Source organism: Megalobrama amblycephala, linkage group LG22 (assembly GCF_018812025.1).
Source record: "Megalobrama amblycephala isolate DHTTF-2021 linkage group LG22, ASM1881202v1, whole genome shotgun sequence".
Taxonomy (NCBI): Eukaryota; Metazoa; Chordata; class Actinopteri; order Cypriniformes; family Xenocyprididae; genus Megalobrama; species Megalobrama amblycephala.
Window position 1 is genome coordinate 25,941,409 of NC_063065.1, and position 18,782 is coordinate 25,960,190.

The 18,782-nt window shown below is 42.9% G+C and overlaps 1 protein-coding gene across 3 annotated transcripts in view; it reads right to left on the reverse strand.

Annotated features, from left to right (window-relative positions):
- Positions 1-18,782, reverse strand: part of gnal (guanine nucleotide binding protein (G protein), alpha activating activity polypeptide, olfactory type) — a 215,825-nt gene that overhangs the window by 150,368 nt on the left and 46,675 nt on the right. For all 3 annotated transcript variants that reach the window (XM_048175136.1, XM_048175137.1, XM_048175135.1), the window contains one exon: positions 4,392-4,489. In XM_048175136.1, the coding sequence (XP_048031093.1) occupies positions 4,392-4,489 (98 nt within the window). The remainder of the gene's footprint in view (positions 1-4,391; positions 4,490-18,782) is intronic.

Here is an 18,782-nt window from a genome sequence, read left to right on the forward strand (position 1 = left end):
CCAGCACTGCCTTCACCCTCTTAGGCATGGAGTTCACCAGAGCTTCACAGGTTGCCATTGGAGTCATTTGAGGATGCCCCACAGATGCTCAATAGGGATTAGGTCTGGAGACCTGCTTGGCCAGTCCATCACCTTTACCCTCAGCTTTTTTAGCAAGGCAGTGGTCATCTTGGAGCTGTGTTTGGGATCGTTATCATGTTGGAATACTGCCCTGTGGCCCAGTCTCCAAAGGGAGGGGATCATGCTCTGCTCATTCATGGTTCCCTTACTGATCTGTAGCTCCCCAGTGCCGGCAGCACTCATGCAGCCCTAGACCATGACACTCCCACCACCATGCTTGACTGTAGGCAAGACACACTTGTCTTTGTACTCCTCACCTGGTTGCCGCCACACACGCTTGACACCATCTAAACCAAATAAGTTTATCTTTTTCTCATCAGACCACAGGACATGGTTCCAGTAATCCATGTCCTTAGTCTGCTTGTCATCAGCAAACTGTTTGCGGGCTTTCTTGTGCATCATCTTTAGAAGAGGCAGTGTGCGGTGTATGGTCTGAGCACTGACAGGCTGACCCCCCACCCCTTCAACCTCTGCAGCAATGCTGGCAGCACTCATACGTCTATATCCCAAACACAACCTCTGGATATGACGCTGAGCACGTGCACTCAACTTCTTTGGTCGACCATGGCAAGGCCTGTTCTGAGTGGAACCTGTCCTGTTAAACCGCTGTGTGGTCTTGGCCACCGTGCTGCAGTTCAGTTTCAGGGTCTTGGCAATCTTCTTATAGCCTACGGCATCTTTATGTAGAGCAACAATTCTTTTTTTTTCAGATCCTCAGAGAGTTCTTTGCCATGAGGTGCCATGTTGTACTTCCAGTGACCAGTATGAGAGAGTGAGAGCGATAACACCAAATTTAACACACCTGCTCCCGATTCACACCTGAGACCTTGTAACACTAACGAGTCACATGACACCGGGAAGAGAAAATGGCTAATTGGGCCCAATTAGGACATTTTCACTTATGGGTGTACTCACTTTTGTGGCCAGCGGTTTAGACATTAATGGCTGTGTTGAGTTATTTTGAGGGGACAGCAAATTTACACTGTTATACAAGCTGTACACTCACTACTTTACATTGTAGCAAAGTGTCATTTCTTCAGTGTTGTCACATGAAAAGATGTGAGGAGTGTACTCATTCATCATAAAAGTAATCCATACCATATATATATATATATATATATATATATATATATATATATATATATATATATATATATATATATATGGATTACTTTTATGATGAATGGAGCTTCAAAAGCTTGGGCACTATTCAATGCCATTACAAAGCTGGGAAAAGCTAGGATATTATTTAATATAACTCTGATTGTGTTTGGCTTGAGGGTGAGTAAATTATGGGATAATTTTAAATTTTTGAGTGAACTATTTCTTGTGTTTAAGTGTTTCTAAAAATGTTTACAAATACGTTAAGCATATATCTATAAACTGTATAAATGATCCCTTAACCTTATCCCCAAAGCTAAACATAAACACTTATAACATAATGCTGTCAATATGTCAACACTGTATGTTTTTGTGTCTATGCGAATGTAAGTAAATATATGTGTGGTTAAAAAAAATATATATAAAAACTCATGAGATCACATTGCTAAAATACATCAGTTAAGGGTATGGTTAGGGGATAGAATATACAGTTTGTACAGTATTCAAATAATTTATTTGGAAAGTCCACATAAAACATGGAAACCCAATTACAGTGACAATGAATGAAGAACTCATTATTTGTATATAGCCTGCTAATACATTTAAAATGTAGAGATTATAATATATAATATAGCTGCGAGCAGCGATGGCGGGCCCAAGCCCGGTGGCACCGCCACCCCGGTGGCTTCAGGGCAACTGTGCACAGCGGGCAATAGGCACTTAAAACGGTTAAACATCAAAGGACTATGTCAAATTCACTCCACATTTACTGCACTACAAGGTGCCACTATAGAGCCCCTCCTCCCTGCCCATTTTCAAAGGATTACATGTGCCAAGTTTTAACATTATTCTGATGAATTTTGAAGCAAATCAGGTAAAAATAAGAGGGTGATCTCAATGTATGCTGAAAGTGACACATTTTCTGCTTCCAGTTGGTGGCGCTATGACTTTGAATCACAATAGTCACATCCATGTGATCAGCCTTGTACAACGAAGACTAAGCCGAAGTTTCATCAAAATCAATTAATGTATGCAGAAGTTATAACACTTTGTTTCCCTTTTCTTGCCATAAATTCGTTGCCTCGCCACGGCCAAACCGTTTGAGATATCCAAAATCCGTTTGCAATTAAACAACTTCAATGTGTTAGCAACAAGTTAAAAAAAGCTTGGTGTAAATTGGATAAACCCTGTAGGAGTAGTAGTATAAAATTCATAGCCTGTTTTTTCAAAAAATTAACATTCAAACCAAAATAGCTGACTTCCTGTTGGTCGGAGCTAATGAATGTAAATTAGAAAATTGTCCGGCTTGATGAGAACAATATGTGTACCAAGTTTGGTGACTGTAGGAAAAACAAACCCCCCCACTTTTGTCAAAAGGTGGCGCTACTGAGCCCCTCCACCACGCCCATTTCTATGGCTTTGTCCATGTCTACTGGTTGACAATATTGATGTGTGTGTCGAGTTTCATGCAATTTGAAGCATGTTAAGAGCCTCAAAAACACTCAAGAATATTATTACAGTTTGACCTGTTGCCATGGCAACAATATTTCAAATATCAAAAATCCTGTCATAGGTCTACATCTGCTGTGTATTGACATTACACTGATGAAGTTTGAAGCAAATCAGGTAAAAATAAGAGGGTGATCTCAAAACATTTCAAAAAGTGATACACTTCCTGCTGCCAGTTGGTGGCGCTATAACTTTGACTCACAATAGTCACATACATGTGATCAGACTCCTATAACGAACACACTTGTGAAGTTTCATAAAGATCAATATATGTATGCAGACGTTATAACACATTTCCTGTTTCCTTTTTCTCGCCATAAATTCGTTGCCTCGCCACGGACAAACCGTTCGAGATATCAAAAATCCCCTGGCAATTTTTAATCATCAGTGTCTTGACTTCATGCTGACCGAGTTTGGTGGCGATCGGATTAATCGTCTAGGAGGAGTATATCAAATTCCAGAGCATGCGTTTTTCAAACAACCCTTAATAGCTGACTTCCTGTTGGCGTGACGTTTAACTTAGAGCACGAAAGTTGTTCGGCCCGATGAGGTCTATATGTGTACCGAGTTTCAGACTAATACGTGCAAGCGTGTTTAATATATGGACCAAATTTTCAGACCTTTTTCAAGGGGGCGCTGTTGAGCCCCCCTGCCACGCCCGGGTACCAGCTTCTGCCCGGCCCTGTTGGCCGCGGATTCCAATGTGTGTGCCAATTTTCAAGAGTTTTTGAGCATGTTAAGGCCCCCAAAAAGCCCCGGAAGACGGAAAAAAAAAAAAAAAAAAAAAAAATAAAAAATAAAAAAATAATAATAATCCTTAGAAAAACAAGAGGGCCCTGCGCGAATTTTCGCTTGGGCCCTAAATATATATATATATACAATATATATGAATTAACTATACACTAATAGTTTGCAAATGATTTGTAAGTACCTAATTACTGTATACTTATAAAGTTACCAATTTTTCAAAGCAGTGCTATAAATTGTAGTGTATATATGACTAGTGTTACCAGTAGTACCAGTATCAGTATATCAGTAGTTGTTACTAAAATTTTAAAAATGTAACAATACCAGCCTTTCTGCAGTACCAACAATTCATCGACTGCATTGTTGCCAATTACAGATGTCAGTTGATGGAATGAATACAATGGCAAATGTTAAAGTTAGTCTAAATCCACTCAATACTGCTAAACGGCAGAGTTTTTTGTTCCACGTGAGCTTGAGTTTTGCATGCTTGTTAATCTTTTCATAACAACCAAAGAATAAACATGATGTGAATAAGAGTTCCATTGTGCTGTGTAGACAGCTTTTTTGAATATCACAGTCAATGAGCCCATGGTGAACTGAAGTGATCAACAGCTTCAGAGCAATCTTTGCCTGATTCGTGTAAATAACTCATTCATAAAAGTTTTATTTTATTGGGTCATGAGGTTTACAGGAATCCAACTGCTGAAAAAGTGGGATGAAGAGAAAGTTGGGACACACTGCACTGCACCAGTGGGTTGCACAAATAAACAGATCCTGCATTATCCAATGGGTTGTGCTGCACACAACAAGAAATCTCCACATGGCAAACATTACATAAGATCAGCAGAGACCCGCTATGAGAGTTGATAACGCTATAATGTACGAGTAAAGCTGACATTTCAACAGATACTCACTACTGTGCACAGTCGATGAGCTGATACTCGTTTGAGCGCTCGAAACAGGCCTTCACCCCCTCATCATCCCACAGATGCTTTGCATGCTCAAAAAACTCCTGTAAAAAATAGAAACAACAAACAATATAGGAGTTAGCATATATTTATGTGACACAATAATTAACAAAAAAATTAAAAGTTAATAAGAAGGGAAAATAAACGTTCACTCTGCTTAAAAACTCAAAAATATAAAACATTTTTGACAGTAACAAGCAAATAAACATTATACAAAAACATTTCAGCACTAAATGCTGTGATTAACCAACCACAATTAAGTATTCCAAAGAGCTAAAGATGGGTTAGGAAATTTTTGCTGTAAAACTGTACCGCTGATAGTTGTCTGAGGCAAAAGGTCACTTTACTGTACATTATTCTTTGCATATCATTCTAATTCACCATCTGACTCTTGTTGTTGATCTGTGAAACTAAGGCATATTCTCATGAACTATGAACTGTGCTAATATTCTCACACATATATAATATAATACACATTCAAACACACATACCAATAGACTAAACACATAAATGAATGGCAAGAATGGATTAAACGTCTTCTGTTTTCAGTTAAAAAGGTGTAATTTAAGTGGCTCCTAAGTTAATAATTAACGATTTTGACAACAGAAGTGATTCCATCAAAAACTTACTTTAGCTCAATGATAACTTTTTCCTAGCCAAAATAAACTCTGTCCATTAATTTTCCTATTATCACTGTGAAGCTGCTTTGAAACAATCTGTATTGTAAAAAGCTCTCTCTCTCGCTCTCTCTCTTTCTCTCTCTCTCTCTCTCTCTCTCTCTATATATATATATATATATATATATATATATTTTTTTTTTTAATCCTAATTATTAAACAAATTATATAAAATTATATTGTCAACTGGTTCTATGCATTTTATTTATTTATTTATTTTTTAATTGAAACAATGCCTAAGATATTTCTTTTCATTTAATGCAGGCCAAAGCACACAACAATGAAAGGGTTACACTCGAAACCATTAAGTGTCACTGACACCCAGAATTTTCATTTTTGGGTGAACTATCCCTTTAACTTTGATGTTTACTGTGCATTAATGTATAGGGTGTGCAACTTCATTAAAACAATATTTGAACTCAATACTCTTAAAGCTATTGCTTATTTCACATATTCTCGAACCAGCTATCACAAAGGGCATTCTGGGTTGAGCGAGCGCGAGCGGCCCTGAGCGAATGGAACAAATCTTCAGAAAGGCATTCTCCGCTCCACTTATTATGGCTATGCTTCGCTCACATGCTCTGTATCGCAACAGCTTGTGATAAATGCATGATTTTAATACTCCAAAATTACAAAAGTCCAAGTTTTAGATCGATGAAGACAGCAGAGAGTAGACTGAGTACATGAATGTTTCATATGTGTGACATGCTTAATGTTATTAAATGCAATATGTGAGGTACTCACACGCACAGAAAGCCACCTCTTGGACAGCGCATGATCCAGAATTCAGTTCTCTTTCATAGCTTATATGGCCAAATACACACAAAAATTATGTCAAAATGCCCATCTTGGTGAGTATTCATGTAAAAACATTCAGTTATGTCTTAAGTGGACTAAACAGTTGAGAAAGAAAGTGTGCGTGTAACAATATATTGGATCTGTGCAGCTCTTAAAGTGACAGCCTAATCAAACAGCCTAATCAAACAAAAAAAACACAGAGAAAATCACTCACTGCTCTTGACAGAATAACTTTAGTACCTTCACTGTAAGAATCACTGTATATTTAATTCCAGGGTATCTGCAGATATGAACAAGTTAAATTTAAGACTTTTTAAGACCTTTTTAATACCACCTTACATGAAATTTAAGACCTAACCTAATATATATATATATATAATTGTTATTATTAAAGTACCTGCGAAATGTACTGTAAAATGTAATTTATTCCTGTGATCATTTTCAGCATCATTACTCCAGTCTGCAGTGTCACATGATCCTTCAGAACAATTACAATTTGATTTGATACTCAAGAAACATTTATGATTATTATCAATGCTGAAAACAGTTGTGCTGCTTCATATTTTTGTGGAAACGGTGATATTTGTTAGTTTTCTTTGAAAAATAGGAAGTTCAATAACAGCATTTATTTGAAATTATATTACATGTATTTATCAAATATATTATTTATTAAATAGAAATATTCTGTAACATTTTAAATGTCTTCACTCTTCACTCACTTTATCACTTTAAAGTATGACAGATTAAAGTATTAATTTTTGTATTTTTTAAATCTTACCAGAAATGTTTAAATTGGATTTCCACAATTTTAAGCAGCAAAAACTGCATTTTAACCTTAATAATATAAATAGTGAATGTTTCTTGAGCAGCAAATCAGCATTTCTGAAGAATCATGTGACACTGAAACTTCTCTTTGTAAACAACAGAATTAAAAATCATTCTAAATGCAAATTTAATCACAAACAAAGTAGCATTTACAGTTAATCGAAAATGAAAACACACACCTGCTACAGCAAGCATGCTATATAATTAAATCACAGCCGTTGCAAATTATATATTTAATTCCCAACACATTCATTAAAAAAAAGTTACCGAACACGTTTCAGCGCTGATTCTTCTCGCATTTGGTGCGTTGAACCATTTGAACTCTTTTAGGGACCGCTCATATGTCGCGTCTAAAAACGCATGGAAAACGCGTCGCCGCCGTTTTCTTCTTTCCAAAGCGCTCGGGCGCTGCGGTGGCGTCTGTCGTTACTACGCAACCATGAGACGCGCTCTCCATGACGAGTTTGTTTCAGCAAATGATATATGGATTTCCAGCACCGAAAATCACTTTCAGTAGCTTTGCCACAGCAGATTTATTTAAAAATGTGTATCCGTGTACAACTCTGATCAGATATTCCTACATCTTTGCTGAGCTTTGTCCTACAGATGGCGCCGCGCAGCGCTGGACCATTCCGTCGGTGACGTATTAGAAATCATAAAACATACATAAAACATTTTCGCGGTAATGCAACGAAAAATATTTAAGACCTATCCAATCTGAATTTAAGACATTTTAAGACTTATTAAGGCCTTTTATTAGGAAAAATATATTTAAGACCTTTTAAGACTTTTTAAGGACCCGCGAACTTCCGCCCGCCTGCCCGCTCTGGTGCTCTCTCAGAGGCAATTTACGAACGCACCCACAATAGCCTAGTTTATGTACCTGTTCGTTTTTTAATTTTCCCAAAATTGATTTATCACCTTTTAATACTTTTCAAGACCCCGCGGATACCCTGAATTCATACAATGCACAATAAGCAGTGTTTTTTTTATTCAATTTCTGTTGTTAAATAAACTTAATGTAGGCCTACCTGAAACCCTAACCCCCCTGCTTTTACACTGATGTTAAAATGACACTTACTTTTTATGTAATGCTACAGTAAAACACTGCTGTTCAATTTCAGAAATTGTAGGGATGCTTTCTTCTCAAAAAATAATGTGAAACATGTATGTTGGTTCCCATTCAGTCGGTCACGTTCGACGTACGTCGGACAGGCCGACGAATAGGAATCTCGCTAGAGAGGCCAATCTACTTCGAGTGTAACTAAAACGAGCCAATGCACATTGGCATGCAATCATATGCATCAGCTGCTCGCCTCGCAGCGCGGGTATATAATGAGCAGCAGGTGCGTTGCATCTTCAGCTTTTCGCTTCAGAGCCGAACGGTGTTTGTTCCTGTTCTCTGCAAGCAAGTGTCTGCTAGAAGACGAGTCAAGCTTTTTGGTTGAACTTCTCTTTTTTTCCGAGTGCGGGCGAACAGCACAGCAGCGGGGTTGAAGTCCTCTCTTTTTCTGTTTTTTTTCGTTTGCCGTTTTTGAGGAAAGGCTGTTCTCACGGCCGGTACGGTGCGCTTTTGAGCGCTGAAAAGCCGTTTTTACGGCTGGTAAGAGTGAGCGCCTTCAAAGAGAGAGAGAGAGAGCACACGACAGGCTGCACACAATCCCTGTCTGTGTTGCGGCGGCCGTTCCCCTGCGTGCTTCAGCACTTTTAAAAGAGTAAAGTCCCTGAAAGAGCTTACACAAGTAGATTCGCGTCTTTTTAAAGATGACATCCTACTTGTGTTTCTGGATGTGGTCGTTCCTGTCCTCACTGACGGCCACGATCACTGTTTCGCATGTCTGGGCGCGTGTTGAAACGATGTTCGTGGGTGTTTCATGTTTTCATATGAGAACATGATCACGTCGACACGCCGGTCGTGACTCTTCTTTCTCCGGGAAGCTTGAGTCCCCTCTGTTGAGGTCAGCGAGAGCAAACCTCTCGCTCCTCTGCGTGTCGTGTGCCGCCGAGCTGCCGGGCTGCAGCGCGGGTTGTCACGGCAACCCAGCGCTCGCTCGGCGCTCTAGATGCGCGGTTCCCTTGCATAATCTCCATTGTAGCGCCCTCTCTGGTGCACCAGAAGAGGTCTACTTTGCTGATATGGCTTGGGTGACATGAGGTTGAGGGGTTCCTTCGGGGAACCAACCCCCTAGGGCCCCTCCCTCTCTAGCGCATTGCAAGCTGTGCAGTTTCTGGATTGGATTGCTGGTCCTTGTCATAGGGGAACCTAGCATTTCATTCAGAGCTCCAGCTGAGGGACAGATGTCGATTGCAGCATCGGAGAGAGAGTGCTGTTATGCTCTGGAAATGAGGGTGATGCTGCCCACTGTAATGGTGTGTGCTTATGCTGACTCAGATTCGGAGTTTACAGCCATGCTTTCCTGGGTCTTCCAGATGTGCATGGAAAACTTGGCAGTATGGGGGCACCTTTTATGCCCGAAACCGTTGGTGCCATAAATATGGAATGCCAAAAGTGCCAACCCCCTGTGGAATCTGCATAAGTTTTTTTCCTCTCTCACTACCCTAAGCACTTGGATCTTACCGGGGCTTATGGCTGTACACAGACCACACCCACCCTGCATGTGAGGCCAAGGCACTCTTTTTGCATGAGGGTAGTTCTGTGCTGGGGTTGAGCTGTACCGCTTGTTGACTTACCGTGATCAAAGTCACGGCGCAGGCCCTCAGCCAGACGATGTCCACCTCAGTGGTCCAGAAGTACCCCCTGGCTTACCTTGTGAGGTGCGAGAGGTTGTCAAGCTAAATGCTTTCTCAGTGCTCCCATCTTACGAGGTGGCCTTTTCGGTGACAATGTCGAGGACTGAGCCCAGCGGTTCTCCTCAGTTAGTAGCGGATCGGGGAGCTTCCCATGACAAACCATTGAGTTCCTCTTGGGCCGCCCCTCAGTCTGCTCGTCGCCAAGGGTGTCGCCCCCTGAAAAAAAAAAAAGAAGTCCGGCCCAGCAGGCTCTGCTGTGTCCATTGCGGGGAGATGACGCCTCCCGTCTCTGCAGCTGTTAAGTGGTTGGTGAGAATCACCCCTGAGACGGGCGACCCAGAGATGGGTGGGGCTGCTCAGGAGGTTCCACCCCTGGAGGAGGGCCGGGTGGTAAATCCTTTTATTGGGTTTGTTTCTGTTCCGCCACTGACCCAAGAGGCAGCGGTACCCAAAATTAAAAGAGCAGTTCCTCCATTTCCAGGTCTGAAGAGGGTTTGGAGAGCAGTGGGAGGAGAAAAACCTCACCACTCTCATCCCCCTCTTCTGTCGCCAGCGGACAGCAGCGAGCAGCGGGCAGCCAAAGCCTCGACTGCTCCCTCTGTCCACCCGTGGAACCAGGTAAGTGTTGCCTAGCACACTGTGACGCCGCTTCGGGCCGCCTCACAAAGAGAGCCCCCCGAGCCGCATCCCTGTGTTCCACCTCGCTGCCCCGCTGCGGGTACGCCGGTGGTCCCTTTGGTCCCGCTTGTACGGTGAGCGAGCCTGGTTAGCGCTCCCCAGTCCGTCTCGCTGGCTCATTCGGACCATCAGGCTCGGCTATGCGATTCAGTTCGCCCGGCATCCCCCCAAGTTCAGGGACGTCCTCTTCACTACAGTGAAAGTTGTCGTTGCCCCTGTCTTGCGTGCGGAGATCGCAGTCCTACTGGCGGAGGACGCGATAGAGCCGGCCCCTCCAGCCGATATGAGGTCAGGGTTCTACAGTCCCTACTTCATTGTACCCAAAAAGAGCAGTGGGTTACGACCGATCTTGGACCTGCGAGTTTTGAATCGGAGCCTGTACAAGCTACCGTTCAAAATGCTGACGCAGAAGCGCATTTTTGAGTGCATCCGTCCCCGAGATTGGTTTGCAGCGATCGACCTGAAGGACGCGTACTTCCATGTCTCGTTTCTTCCGCGACGCAGGCCATTCCTGCGCTTTGCGTTCGAAGGTCGAGCATATCAGTACAGAGTCCTACCCTTCGGGCTAGCCCTGTCTCCCCGTGTCTTTACGAAAGTCGTAGAGGGAGCCCTTGTTCCCATGAGAGAACAGGGTGTTCGCATTCTCAACTATCTCGACGACTGGCTCATTCTAGCACAGTCCCGGGATCAGTTGTGCGAACACAGGGATTTGGTGCTCAGACACCTCAGCCAGTTGGGGCTTCAGGTCAACTGGGAAAAGAGCAAACTCGCCCTGGTGCAGAGGATCTCTTTTCTCGGTATGGAGTTGGATTCGGTCGAGCAGATAGCACGCCTCACAGAGGAACGTGCTCGGTCGGTGTTGAACTGCCTGAATACATTCAATGGCAGGACAGCGGTCCCACTGAAGTTCTTTCAGAGGCTCCTGGGGCATATGGCGGCTGCTGCGGCTGTAACACCACTCGGTCTGCTTCATATGAGACTGCTTCAGCACTGGCTTCGCGGCCGAGTCCCGAGATGGGCGTGGCAATGCGACACGTTCCGGGTGCCAATCACTCAGGAGTGCTGCCGAACCTTCAGTCCGTGGTCGGACCCCTTGTTTCTCCGGGCAGGAGTGCCCCTAGAACAGGTGTCCCGGCATGCTGTGGTGTTCACAGATGCTTCTGCCACCGGCTGGGGTGCCACGTACAACGGGCATGCAGTGTCAGGGGTTTGGACGGGACCCCATCTGCATTGGCACATCAACTGCCTCGAGTTGCTGGCAGTACGTCTTGCTCTGAGCCGCCTCAAAGGCCGGCAACGGGGCAAGCATGTACTGGTCCGTACGGACAACACTGCGACCGTTGTGTACATCAACCGTCAAGGTGGTCTACGCTCCCGTCGCATGTCGCAACTCGCCCGCCATCTCCTCCTGTGGAGTCGGAAGCATCTGAGGTCGCTTCGCGCCATTCATGTCCCCGGTGTGCTCAACTGTGTGGCCGACGAGCTATCATGAGCTGTGCTGCCAGGAGAATGGCGACTCTACCCCCAGGTGGTTCAGCTGATCTGGAGAGAGTTCGGAGAGGCTCAGGTGGATCTGTTTGCCTCACCAGAAACCTCCCACTGCCAGTTGTTTTACTCTCTGACCGGGGGAACACTCGAGACAGACGCACTGGCACACAGCTGGCCCCGGGGCCTGCGCAAATATGCGTTTCCCCCAGTGAGCCTACTTGCACAGACTCTGTGCAAAGTCAGGGAGGACGAGGAGCAGGTCTTGCTGATTGCGCCTTACTGGCCCAACCGGACCTGGTTCCCAGAACTCTCACTCCTCGCGACAGCCCCTCCCTGGCCCATTCCTCTGAGGAAGGACCTTCTTTCTCAGAGACGGGGCACTCTTTGGCACCCGCGTCCAGACCTCTGGAAACTCCATGTCTGGTCCCTGGACGGGACGCGGAGGTTCTAGGTGACTTACCCCCCGAGGTACTTAACACCATCACTTCGGCTCGTGCACTGTCTACGTGACGTGCTTACGCCTCGAAGTGGAACCTGTTCGTCGAGTGGTGCTCTTCTCGCCGAGAAGACCCCCAAAGATGCTCGATCGGTGTCGTGCTTTCCTTCTTGCAGCAAGGGTTGGAGCGTAGGCTGTCCCCCTCCACCCTCAAAGTCCATTCTGCTGCTATCTCCGCTTACCACGACCACATAGATGGCAAATCTGTTGGTCAGCACGACCTGGTCGTCAGGTTCCTTAGGGGGGCGAGACGGTTAAATCCTCCTCGTCCCCCCTCCATACCCTCTTGGGACCTCGCTCTGGTGCTAAGAGCACTTCAGATTGCTCCCTTTGAGCCTTTGCAATCGGCAGATTTAAAGATTCTGTCTATGAAGACTTTGCTGCTGGTTGCATTGGCTTCTATCAAGAGGGTAGGGGACCTGCAGTCATTTTCGGTCGACGAATCGTGACTGGAGTTCGGGCCGGGTGACAGCCACGTGGTACTGAGACCCCGGCCTGGCTATGTGCCCAAGGTTCCTACCACTCCCTTCAGGGACCAGGTGGTGAGCCTGCAAACGCTGCCCTCGGAGGAGGCAGACCCAGCCCTGGCTTTGCTCTGTCCAGTCCGCGCCTTGCGACTGTACATAGACAGAACTCGAAGCTTCAGGACCTCAGTCCAGCTCTTGTCTGTTATGGAGGCCAGCAGAAGGGAAAGGCTGTCTCCAGGCAGAGGATGGCCCACTGGATAGTGGATGCCATCGCCCTGGCTTAGCAAGCTCAGGGCGTGCCCTGCCTACTCAGGTTGCATGCTCACTCCACGAGAGGTGTCGCATCCTCCTGGGCGCTGGCTCGTGGCGCCTCGCTGACAGACATTTGTAGAGCTGCGGGCTGGGCGACACCTAACACGTTCGCTAGATACTATAGCCTTCATGTCGAGCCGGTCTCCTCCCGTGTTCTCGCCACAGGTCAGAGGCACGGAGAGGCCCCGCCTTAGTGTCGGCTTGCTGCGTTACATGCGCTTCTTTTCTCCAGAGAGTCCCTACAAGGCAGACCCTGTCGAGTCCTCCGATATCCCTTCGGCAGCTGACGTGGCGGAGCGTCTGGCGCCAGGCCTATACTCCGTTGTATCCTTGAGAACCGGGTTTAGGCTGGGTTCCATATGTGTGACCCTACGGGGATCCCATATGGTTGGTTCCACGGTTGCTCCTAAACGAAGCCCGTGTCTTTCCCTCTGGGAGAACCTACCCTTCATCGGGTTGGAGTCACCCCAGCTCTTCCATATGTAGCACAGCCCTACAGGGTTAGTCCATATGTACTTCTCCACATAACTCCTTCGGGGAAGGATGTGGCTTCCGCAGCGTTCCTTTCCCAGCGAAAGGGTATGCTTTCCCAGCGTTATCCAGTAGTCTCACTGAATGGGTTTTGGGGAACAGCAGTGATCGACTCTCTCTGTGTTAGCCCTGTCCCACCATCCTCAGGCAAGGGGGTTCAGGTGGCTTACAACAGAGCGCTGGAAGGGGGCAGATCCTGTGGCGCTTTGGTAGGGATACCTATTCGTCGGTCTGTCCGACGTACGTCGAACGTGACCGACTGAATGGGAACGTCTCGGTTACAAAGGTAACCCTCGTTCCCTGAAGGAGGGAACGGAGACGTACGTCCCGTCGCCACAGTCGCTGTACCCCGCTGATGCTGCTGCCTATCCGGTTCGGCTCCTCAGCGAAAACCTGAAGATGCAACGCACCTGCTGCTCATTATATACCCGCGCTGCGAGGCGAGCAGCTGATGCATATGATTGCATGCCAATGTGCATTGGCTCGTTTTAGTTACACTCGAAGTAGATTGGCCTCTCTAGCGAGATTCCTATTCGTCGGTCTGTCCGACGTACGTCTCCGTTCCCTCCTTCAGGGAACGAGGGTTACCTTTGTAACCGAGACGTTATATCATTTTCAGTTTTTGAATATATTTAAATATAATTTAAATTTCTTTTACACACTTAAAGCATTATCGTATCAAACATTGAATATCACATTATTTAACAAGTTATCGCATATCACGTTTTTCTTCAATATCGTGCAGGCCTAACCACTACTTCTTTTTCTTCATTTTCTCTGATCCACTTGCTCATTGAAACTGCTTTGGAATAAAATCAGTGAAAAAGACTTGCTTTAGATTATTAATAATAATAATAATAATAATAATAATAAATTATTGTTATTGAAAATGTAAAATTGATGGACAAATGACAATAAATATTTACAGCATTTAGACATATTACAAAACATTGAAAGAAAGTTTCCCCGCAGCAACGCTGGAGTGAGTGCAGACAAGGGGAGGGGGTTTCTGGGAAACATACTTGTTTTTTGTGCCTTTTCCTCGGAGGATACAGCCAGCTATACAATAATTAGGTCCCTGGTGAGGGCCCATCATATAATCATCACAATACAGCAAAACAAATGGATACAGAGATGCAAAACATACGCATCACGGCTCATGAACAATGCTACACACTCTCTAAGACATCTCACAAACGTCTGGTTGATATGCCATCAATACCTGAGAAAGAAAATCTGCTCCAAAATTGCAAAAGAGAACTCAAATCGAGGGGCCAAATTCTAGAGAAGTCCTGTCTATACTGTTGGATTTTTAATGAAATAATTTATAATAAAAAGAAAAAAATATTTTATCATCTATTTGGTTGCATTATAATTTCAGTAACACTTTACAATAAGGTCCTATTATTTAAAATTTGTTAATGTATTAACTAACACTGAGTAATATATTTGTTGTGTATTTATTACTTGGCCAATTTTAGTTAAAATTGTTAATAAACATGCAACTACTCATGGTTAGTTCATGTCCGCTCAGGTCCATTAATTAATATTGAGAGTTATTTTGATAATATATTAGTAAATGTTGAAATTAACATTAACTAAGATTAAAAATGCTTTAGAATTATTTTTCACTGTTAGTTCATGTTAACGATAATGTAGTTCACTAATATTAACAAATAAAATCTTATTGTAAAGTGTTAACAATTTTGTGATTTGATGGAAAAGCACATTTTATCCTTTTAAATTCAAAAACATCCAACATTAGTGAGATGTTGTAGAAGGAAAAAGTCAGTCTGAGCATGTTGTGTCACAAAGATTGGTCCAGACACTAGGACTGGGTGGTATGACAACATATATATTGTGGGAATGATATAGTGTCTATTGTGTCTATTGTTTGAGATTTTGCTATATTATTTATATCGTGGTATGTAAATATATCAGCTGATAAAAAGCGGGATGTGCATGATGTTAAAAAGAGTTAAAGGTGCCCTAGAACCAGTTTTTACAAGATGTAATATAAGTCTAAGGTGTCCCCTGAATGTGTCTGTGAAGTTTCAGCTCAAAATACCCCATAGTTTTTTTTTTTTTTATTAATTTTTTTAACTGCCTATTTTGGGGCATCATTAACTATGCACCGATTCAGAGACTTTGAGACTCACTGTATGTCATTTCCATGTACTGAACTCTTGTTATTCAACTATGCCAAGGTAAATTCAATTTTTGATTCTAGGGCACCTTTAAACGCATTAAGTTGTAAAAAGATGCTGACTGACACACACCTAAAGCGCTCGTACAGAAAACGCCTTTCTCAGACATCATGTGATCCCAAATTCTTTTGCAGCTAATTGTGCTTAAATGGTCAAACACACACACAATCATGTAAAAATGCTCATTGTGTGCATGTAATCACATAAACACAGTTGGTTATGTCTTAAATTAATGTAAACTGTTGAGCAAAAAACATGTGTATCAGTATATTCGGTCCATTCGGTCTTAAAGTGACAGCAGTTTAATAAACCTTCTGACGTCTGTGTCATTAATGTTAATCAAACAACAAAAGACAAAGAGAAAATCACTCAACTGAATAAATTTGTATTTAATAAAAAAAATATATATTTATATTTAGTTTGGATAAACTATGTAGTGTTTTATCATATTTGATTATTCTATTTCTGTAGGGTATTCCTTACATAAACAAATAAATAAACCTACTGTACCTGGAAGTTTATTTAATCTGTATCCTTGTTCTTTTGTATTTGTATTATTCATATTATTTGCATCATTCTTATTTTTAATGAATAAAATAACAGATATAACTATATTGTGATATATTTCGTTACGATTTTGGTCATATCACCCACCCAAGCAGAAATCAACTTCTATGAAAGCTTTCTTCACAGAGAAACACAAGGACACAAAACAGAAGCATTCTGTTTCTAACAACAGTGGTTCCTCCTGTTACACAAACTTCTTCACAGTCAGAGAGGATGAGATCCCTTTGGAAAATTCAGTGTGACAAGCTGGTGCACTCAGGGAGAGCGAACAAAAGGAAAACATGAAAACAAACCTTAACGACTTTTAGCGGCCTTTCATTTAGCACAGACGTTCTCTACCTGCACCTTCATTAGTCAGAGAGGAAGCAAAAGAGTCATTAGTAGGGAGTTAAGCAGGGTGATCGCGACCCTCCAGAGAGCGTGCTAATGACAGCCTGAGCTCACTAGAGCCTCCCAGATGCCCGGCGCTACTGTCACCACTGAGCGCAATAGACACACCCTGGGACTCACACATGCACACCTGTACAGTGTGAAACAGGCTTGTCTGGTTGTACACAAATGCTGCACACAGTATCATAGACAACAAACACACAAGAAGGTGAATATGATAATACAACAAATGACAATCTCACAGCACAGTTACGGAACTGAAAACTCAATTTTAGTCAATTCTATGATTTTCTGCTAATATACCTTGTTTTCAGTGTAGCGTAGTTATTCATTTATTTTATATACAAGATATAATATATATGTATGTAAGTTATATATGTATATAAATTATATATACATATATAATTTATATCTATTTTGGGGCATCATTAAATATGCGCCGATTCAGCGCGCGGCCCCTTTAAATTCTCGTGCTCCCCGCCCCCTGAGCTCGCGCTTGCCTTAAACAGCATAAACAAAGTTTACACACCTAACATAACCCTCAAAATTGATCTTTACCAAGTGTTCGTCATGCAGCATGTCTAATCAAATATAGTATTTATTTGGATGTTTACATTTGATTTTGAATGAGTTTGAGGCTATGCTCCGTGGCTAAAGCTAACATTACACACTGTTGAAGACATTTATAAGTTGTGTTTATGAATTATACAGACTGCAAGTGTTTAAAAATGAAAATAACGACAGTCTTGTCTCGGTGAATAGAGCAAGAAACGATGGTAACTCTAAACACATTTAACAGTACCTTAGCAACATGCTAATGAAACATTTAGAAACATTTAGCCTATTTTCGAACTCAACTGTACCCGAACGTAAACGACATTTACGTGTCCACAGCCTGCAGCCCCACAGTCATCACGAAAAACCCTGGTGTCCAGCTGATTGATTTGGCCTCTGCTCCATTACTTTCATTTACTTATTTACTTATTTATTAATACTGCCTGCCCAATGGATACACGTTATTTCAGAGTTCGGCTTTCAAATGTGACCAGTGGATTTGGATTTGTGTTGTCTGCAACACTATTTACCTCATCTCTGGCGAAGGGCTTCTGTACACAAAGAAGAAAAGCCCTGCATGAACATGCAAAGTAATGAAGTGAGTGGATTTTCCTGATGGATCTCATAGCTATAAGATGGAATTCTGTGTGCGAGGTTACAAACGTTTGTTCCTCTTCTACGTGCGTTTCTCAAAAATACACTTGACGTGAACGTGCAAGTACGTGCTGAAGTGCTGAAATGTCAGTCACTCATCACTGTAACCTCATTACATCCTATATTTGGCATACTGTTATGTACCTGACCATAAGATGATTAAAGCTCATTTTAATCCATGCTGAAAAATGGCAAAAATGTGGAGCTGAATCTAAATGCGGAAGCAACCGTGCATATAATCCATTGCACGCAGAAGTGCGGATTCAAAGAGAACTTAGAAAAAGTGAGATAACGTTGTCATAGAATTGTTTTAAATAATACAATTTTGTTAAATGCCCGACATAGTTTAAAAGAATTCAGGTCTTTTATTTATTTTAAATAACTCGAGACCCGGGGCCACTGATACTGAACCCGACCCGTGTCTGAGGTACTCCTCGAAGTTTTGGACCCGAACCCACTTGGGTCTCGGGTTGGGTCTTAGGTTTTCAGGTCCAAGTGGACCCGTGAAGGCCTCTAAACACAGACATGTGCTCAGGACAGCTTTTCAGTCTGTCATACAGATTGTCAACAAATTTTCTAACAGATTTAAAGAGTCATGAAACCCCAGAATACATTTTTTGAGCTGTGAACAGATATGTATGGGCTGAACATCATAGAAAACACTAAAGGTACTCATTATTTTTATTTAAGAGTTAAAACTAGTTATTTTTGCATATTTCAGAGCAATTTCTATCTTCCGGTTTGAAAAGCAAAGTCGGAGCAACGTCACAAAATCTGACGTCATCGTGTACTACCGGCAAGATCCGGAGTGCTGGTTGGCTCCAAGTATGGGCTGGTCGAACATGCTGACGTCAATATTTTCTGCATTTATTTATGACTTAAAGCTCATTCAATCCAATCACTGCGCTGTAGTATGCTTAAAATTATAATTGCGGTACTAT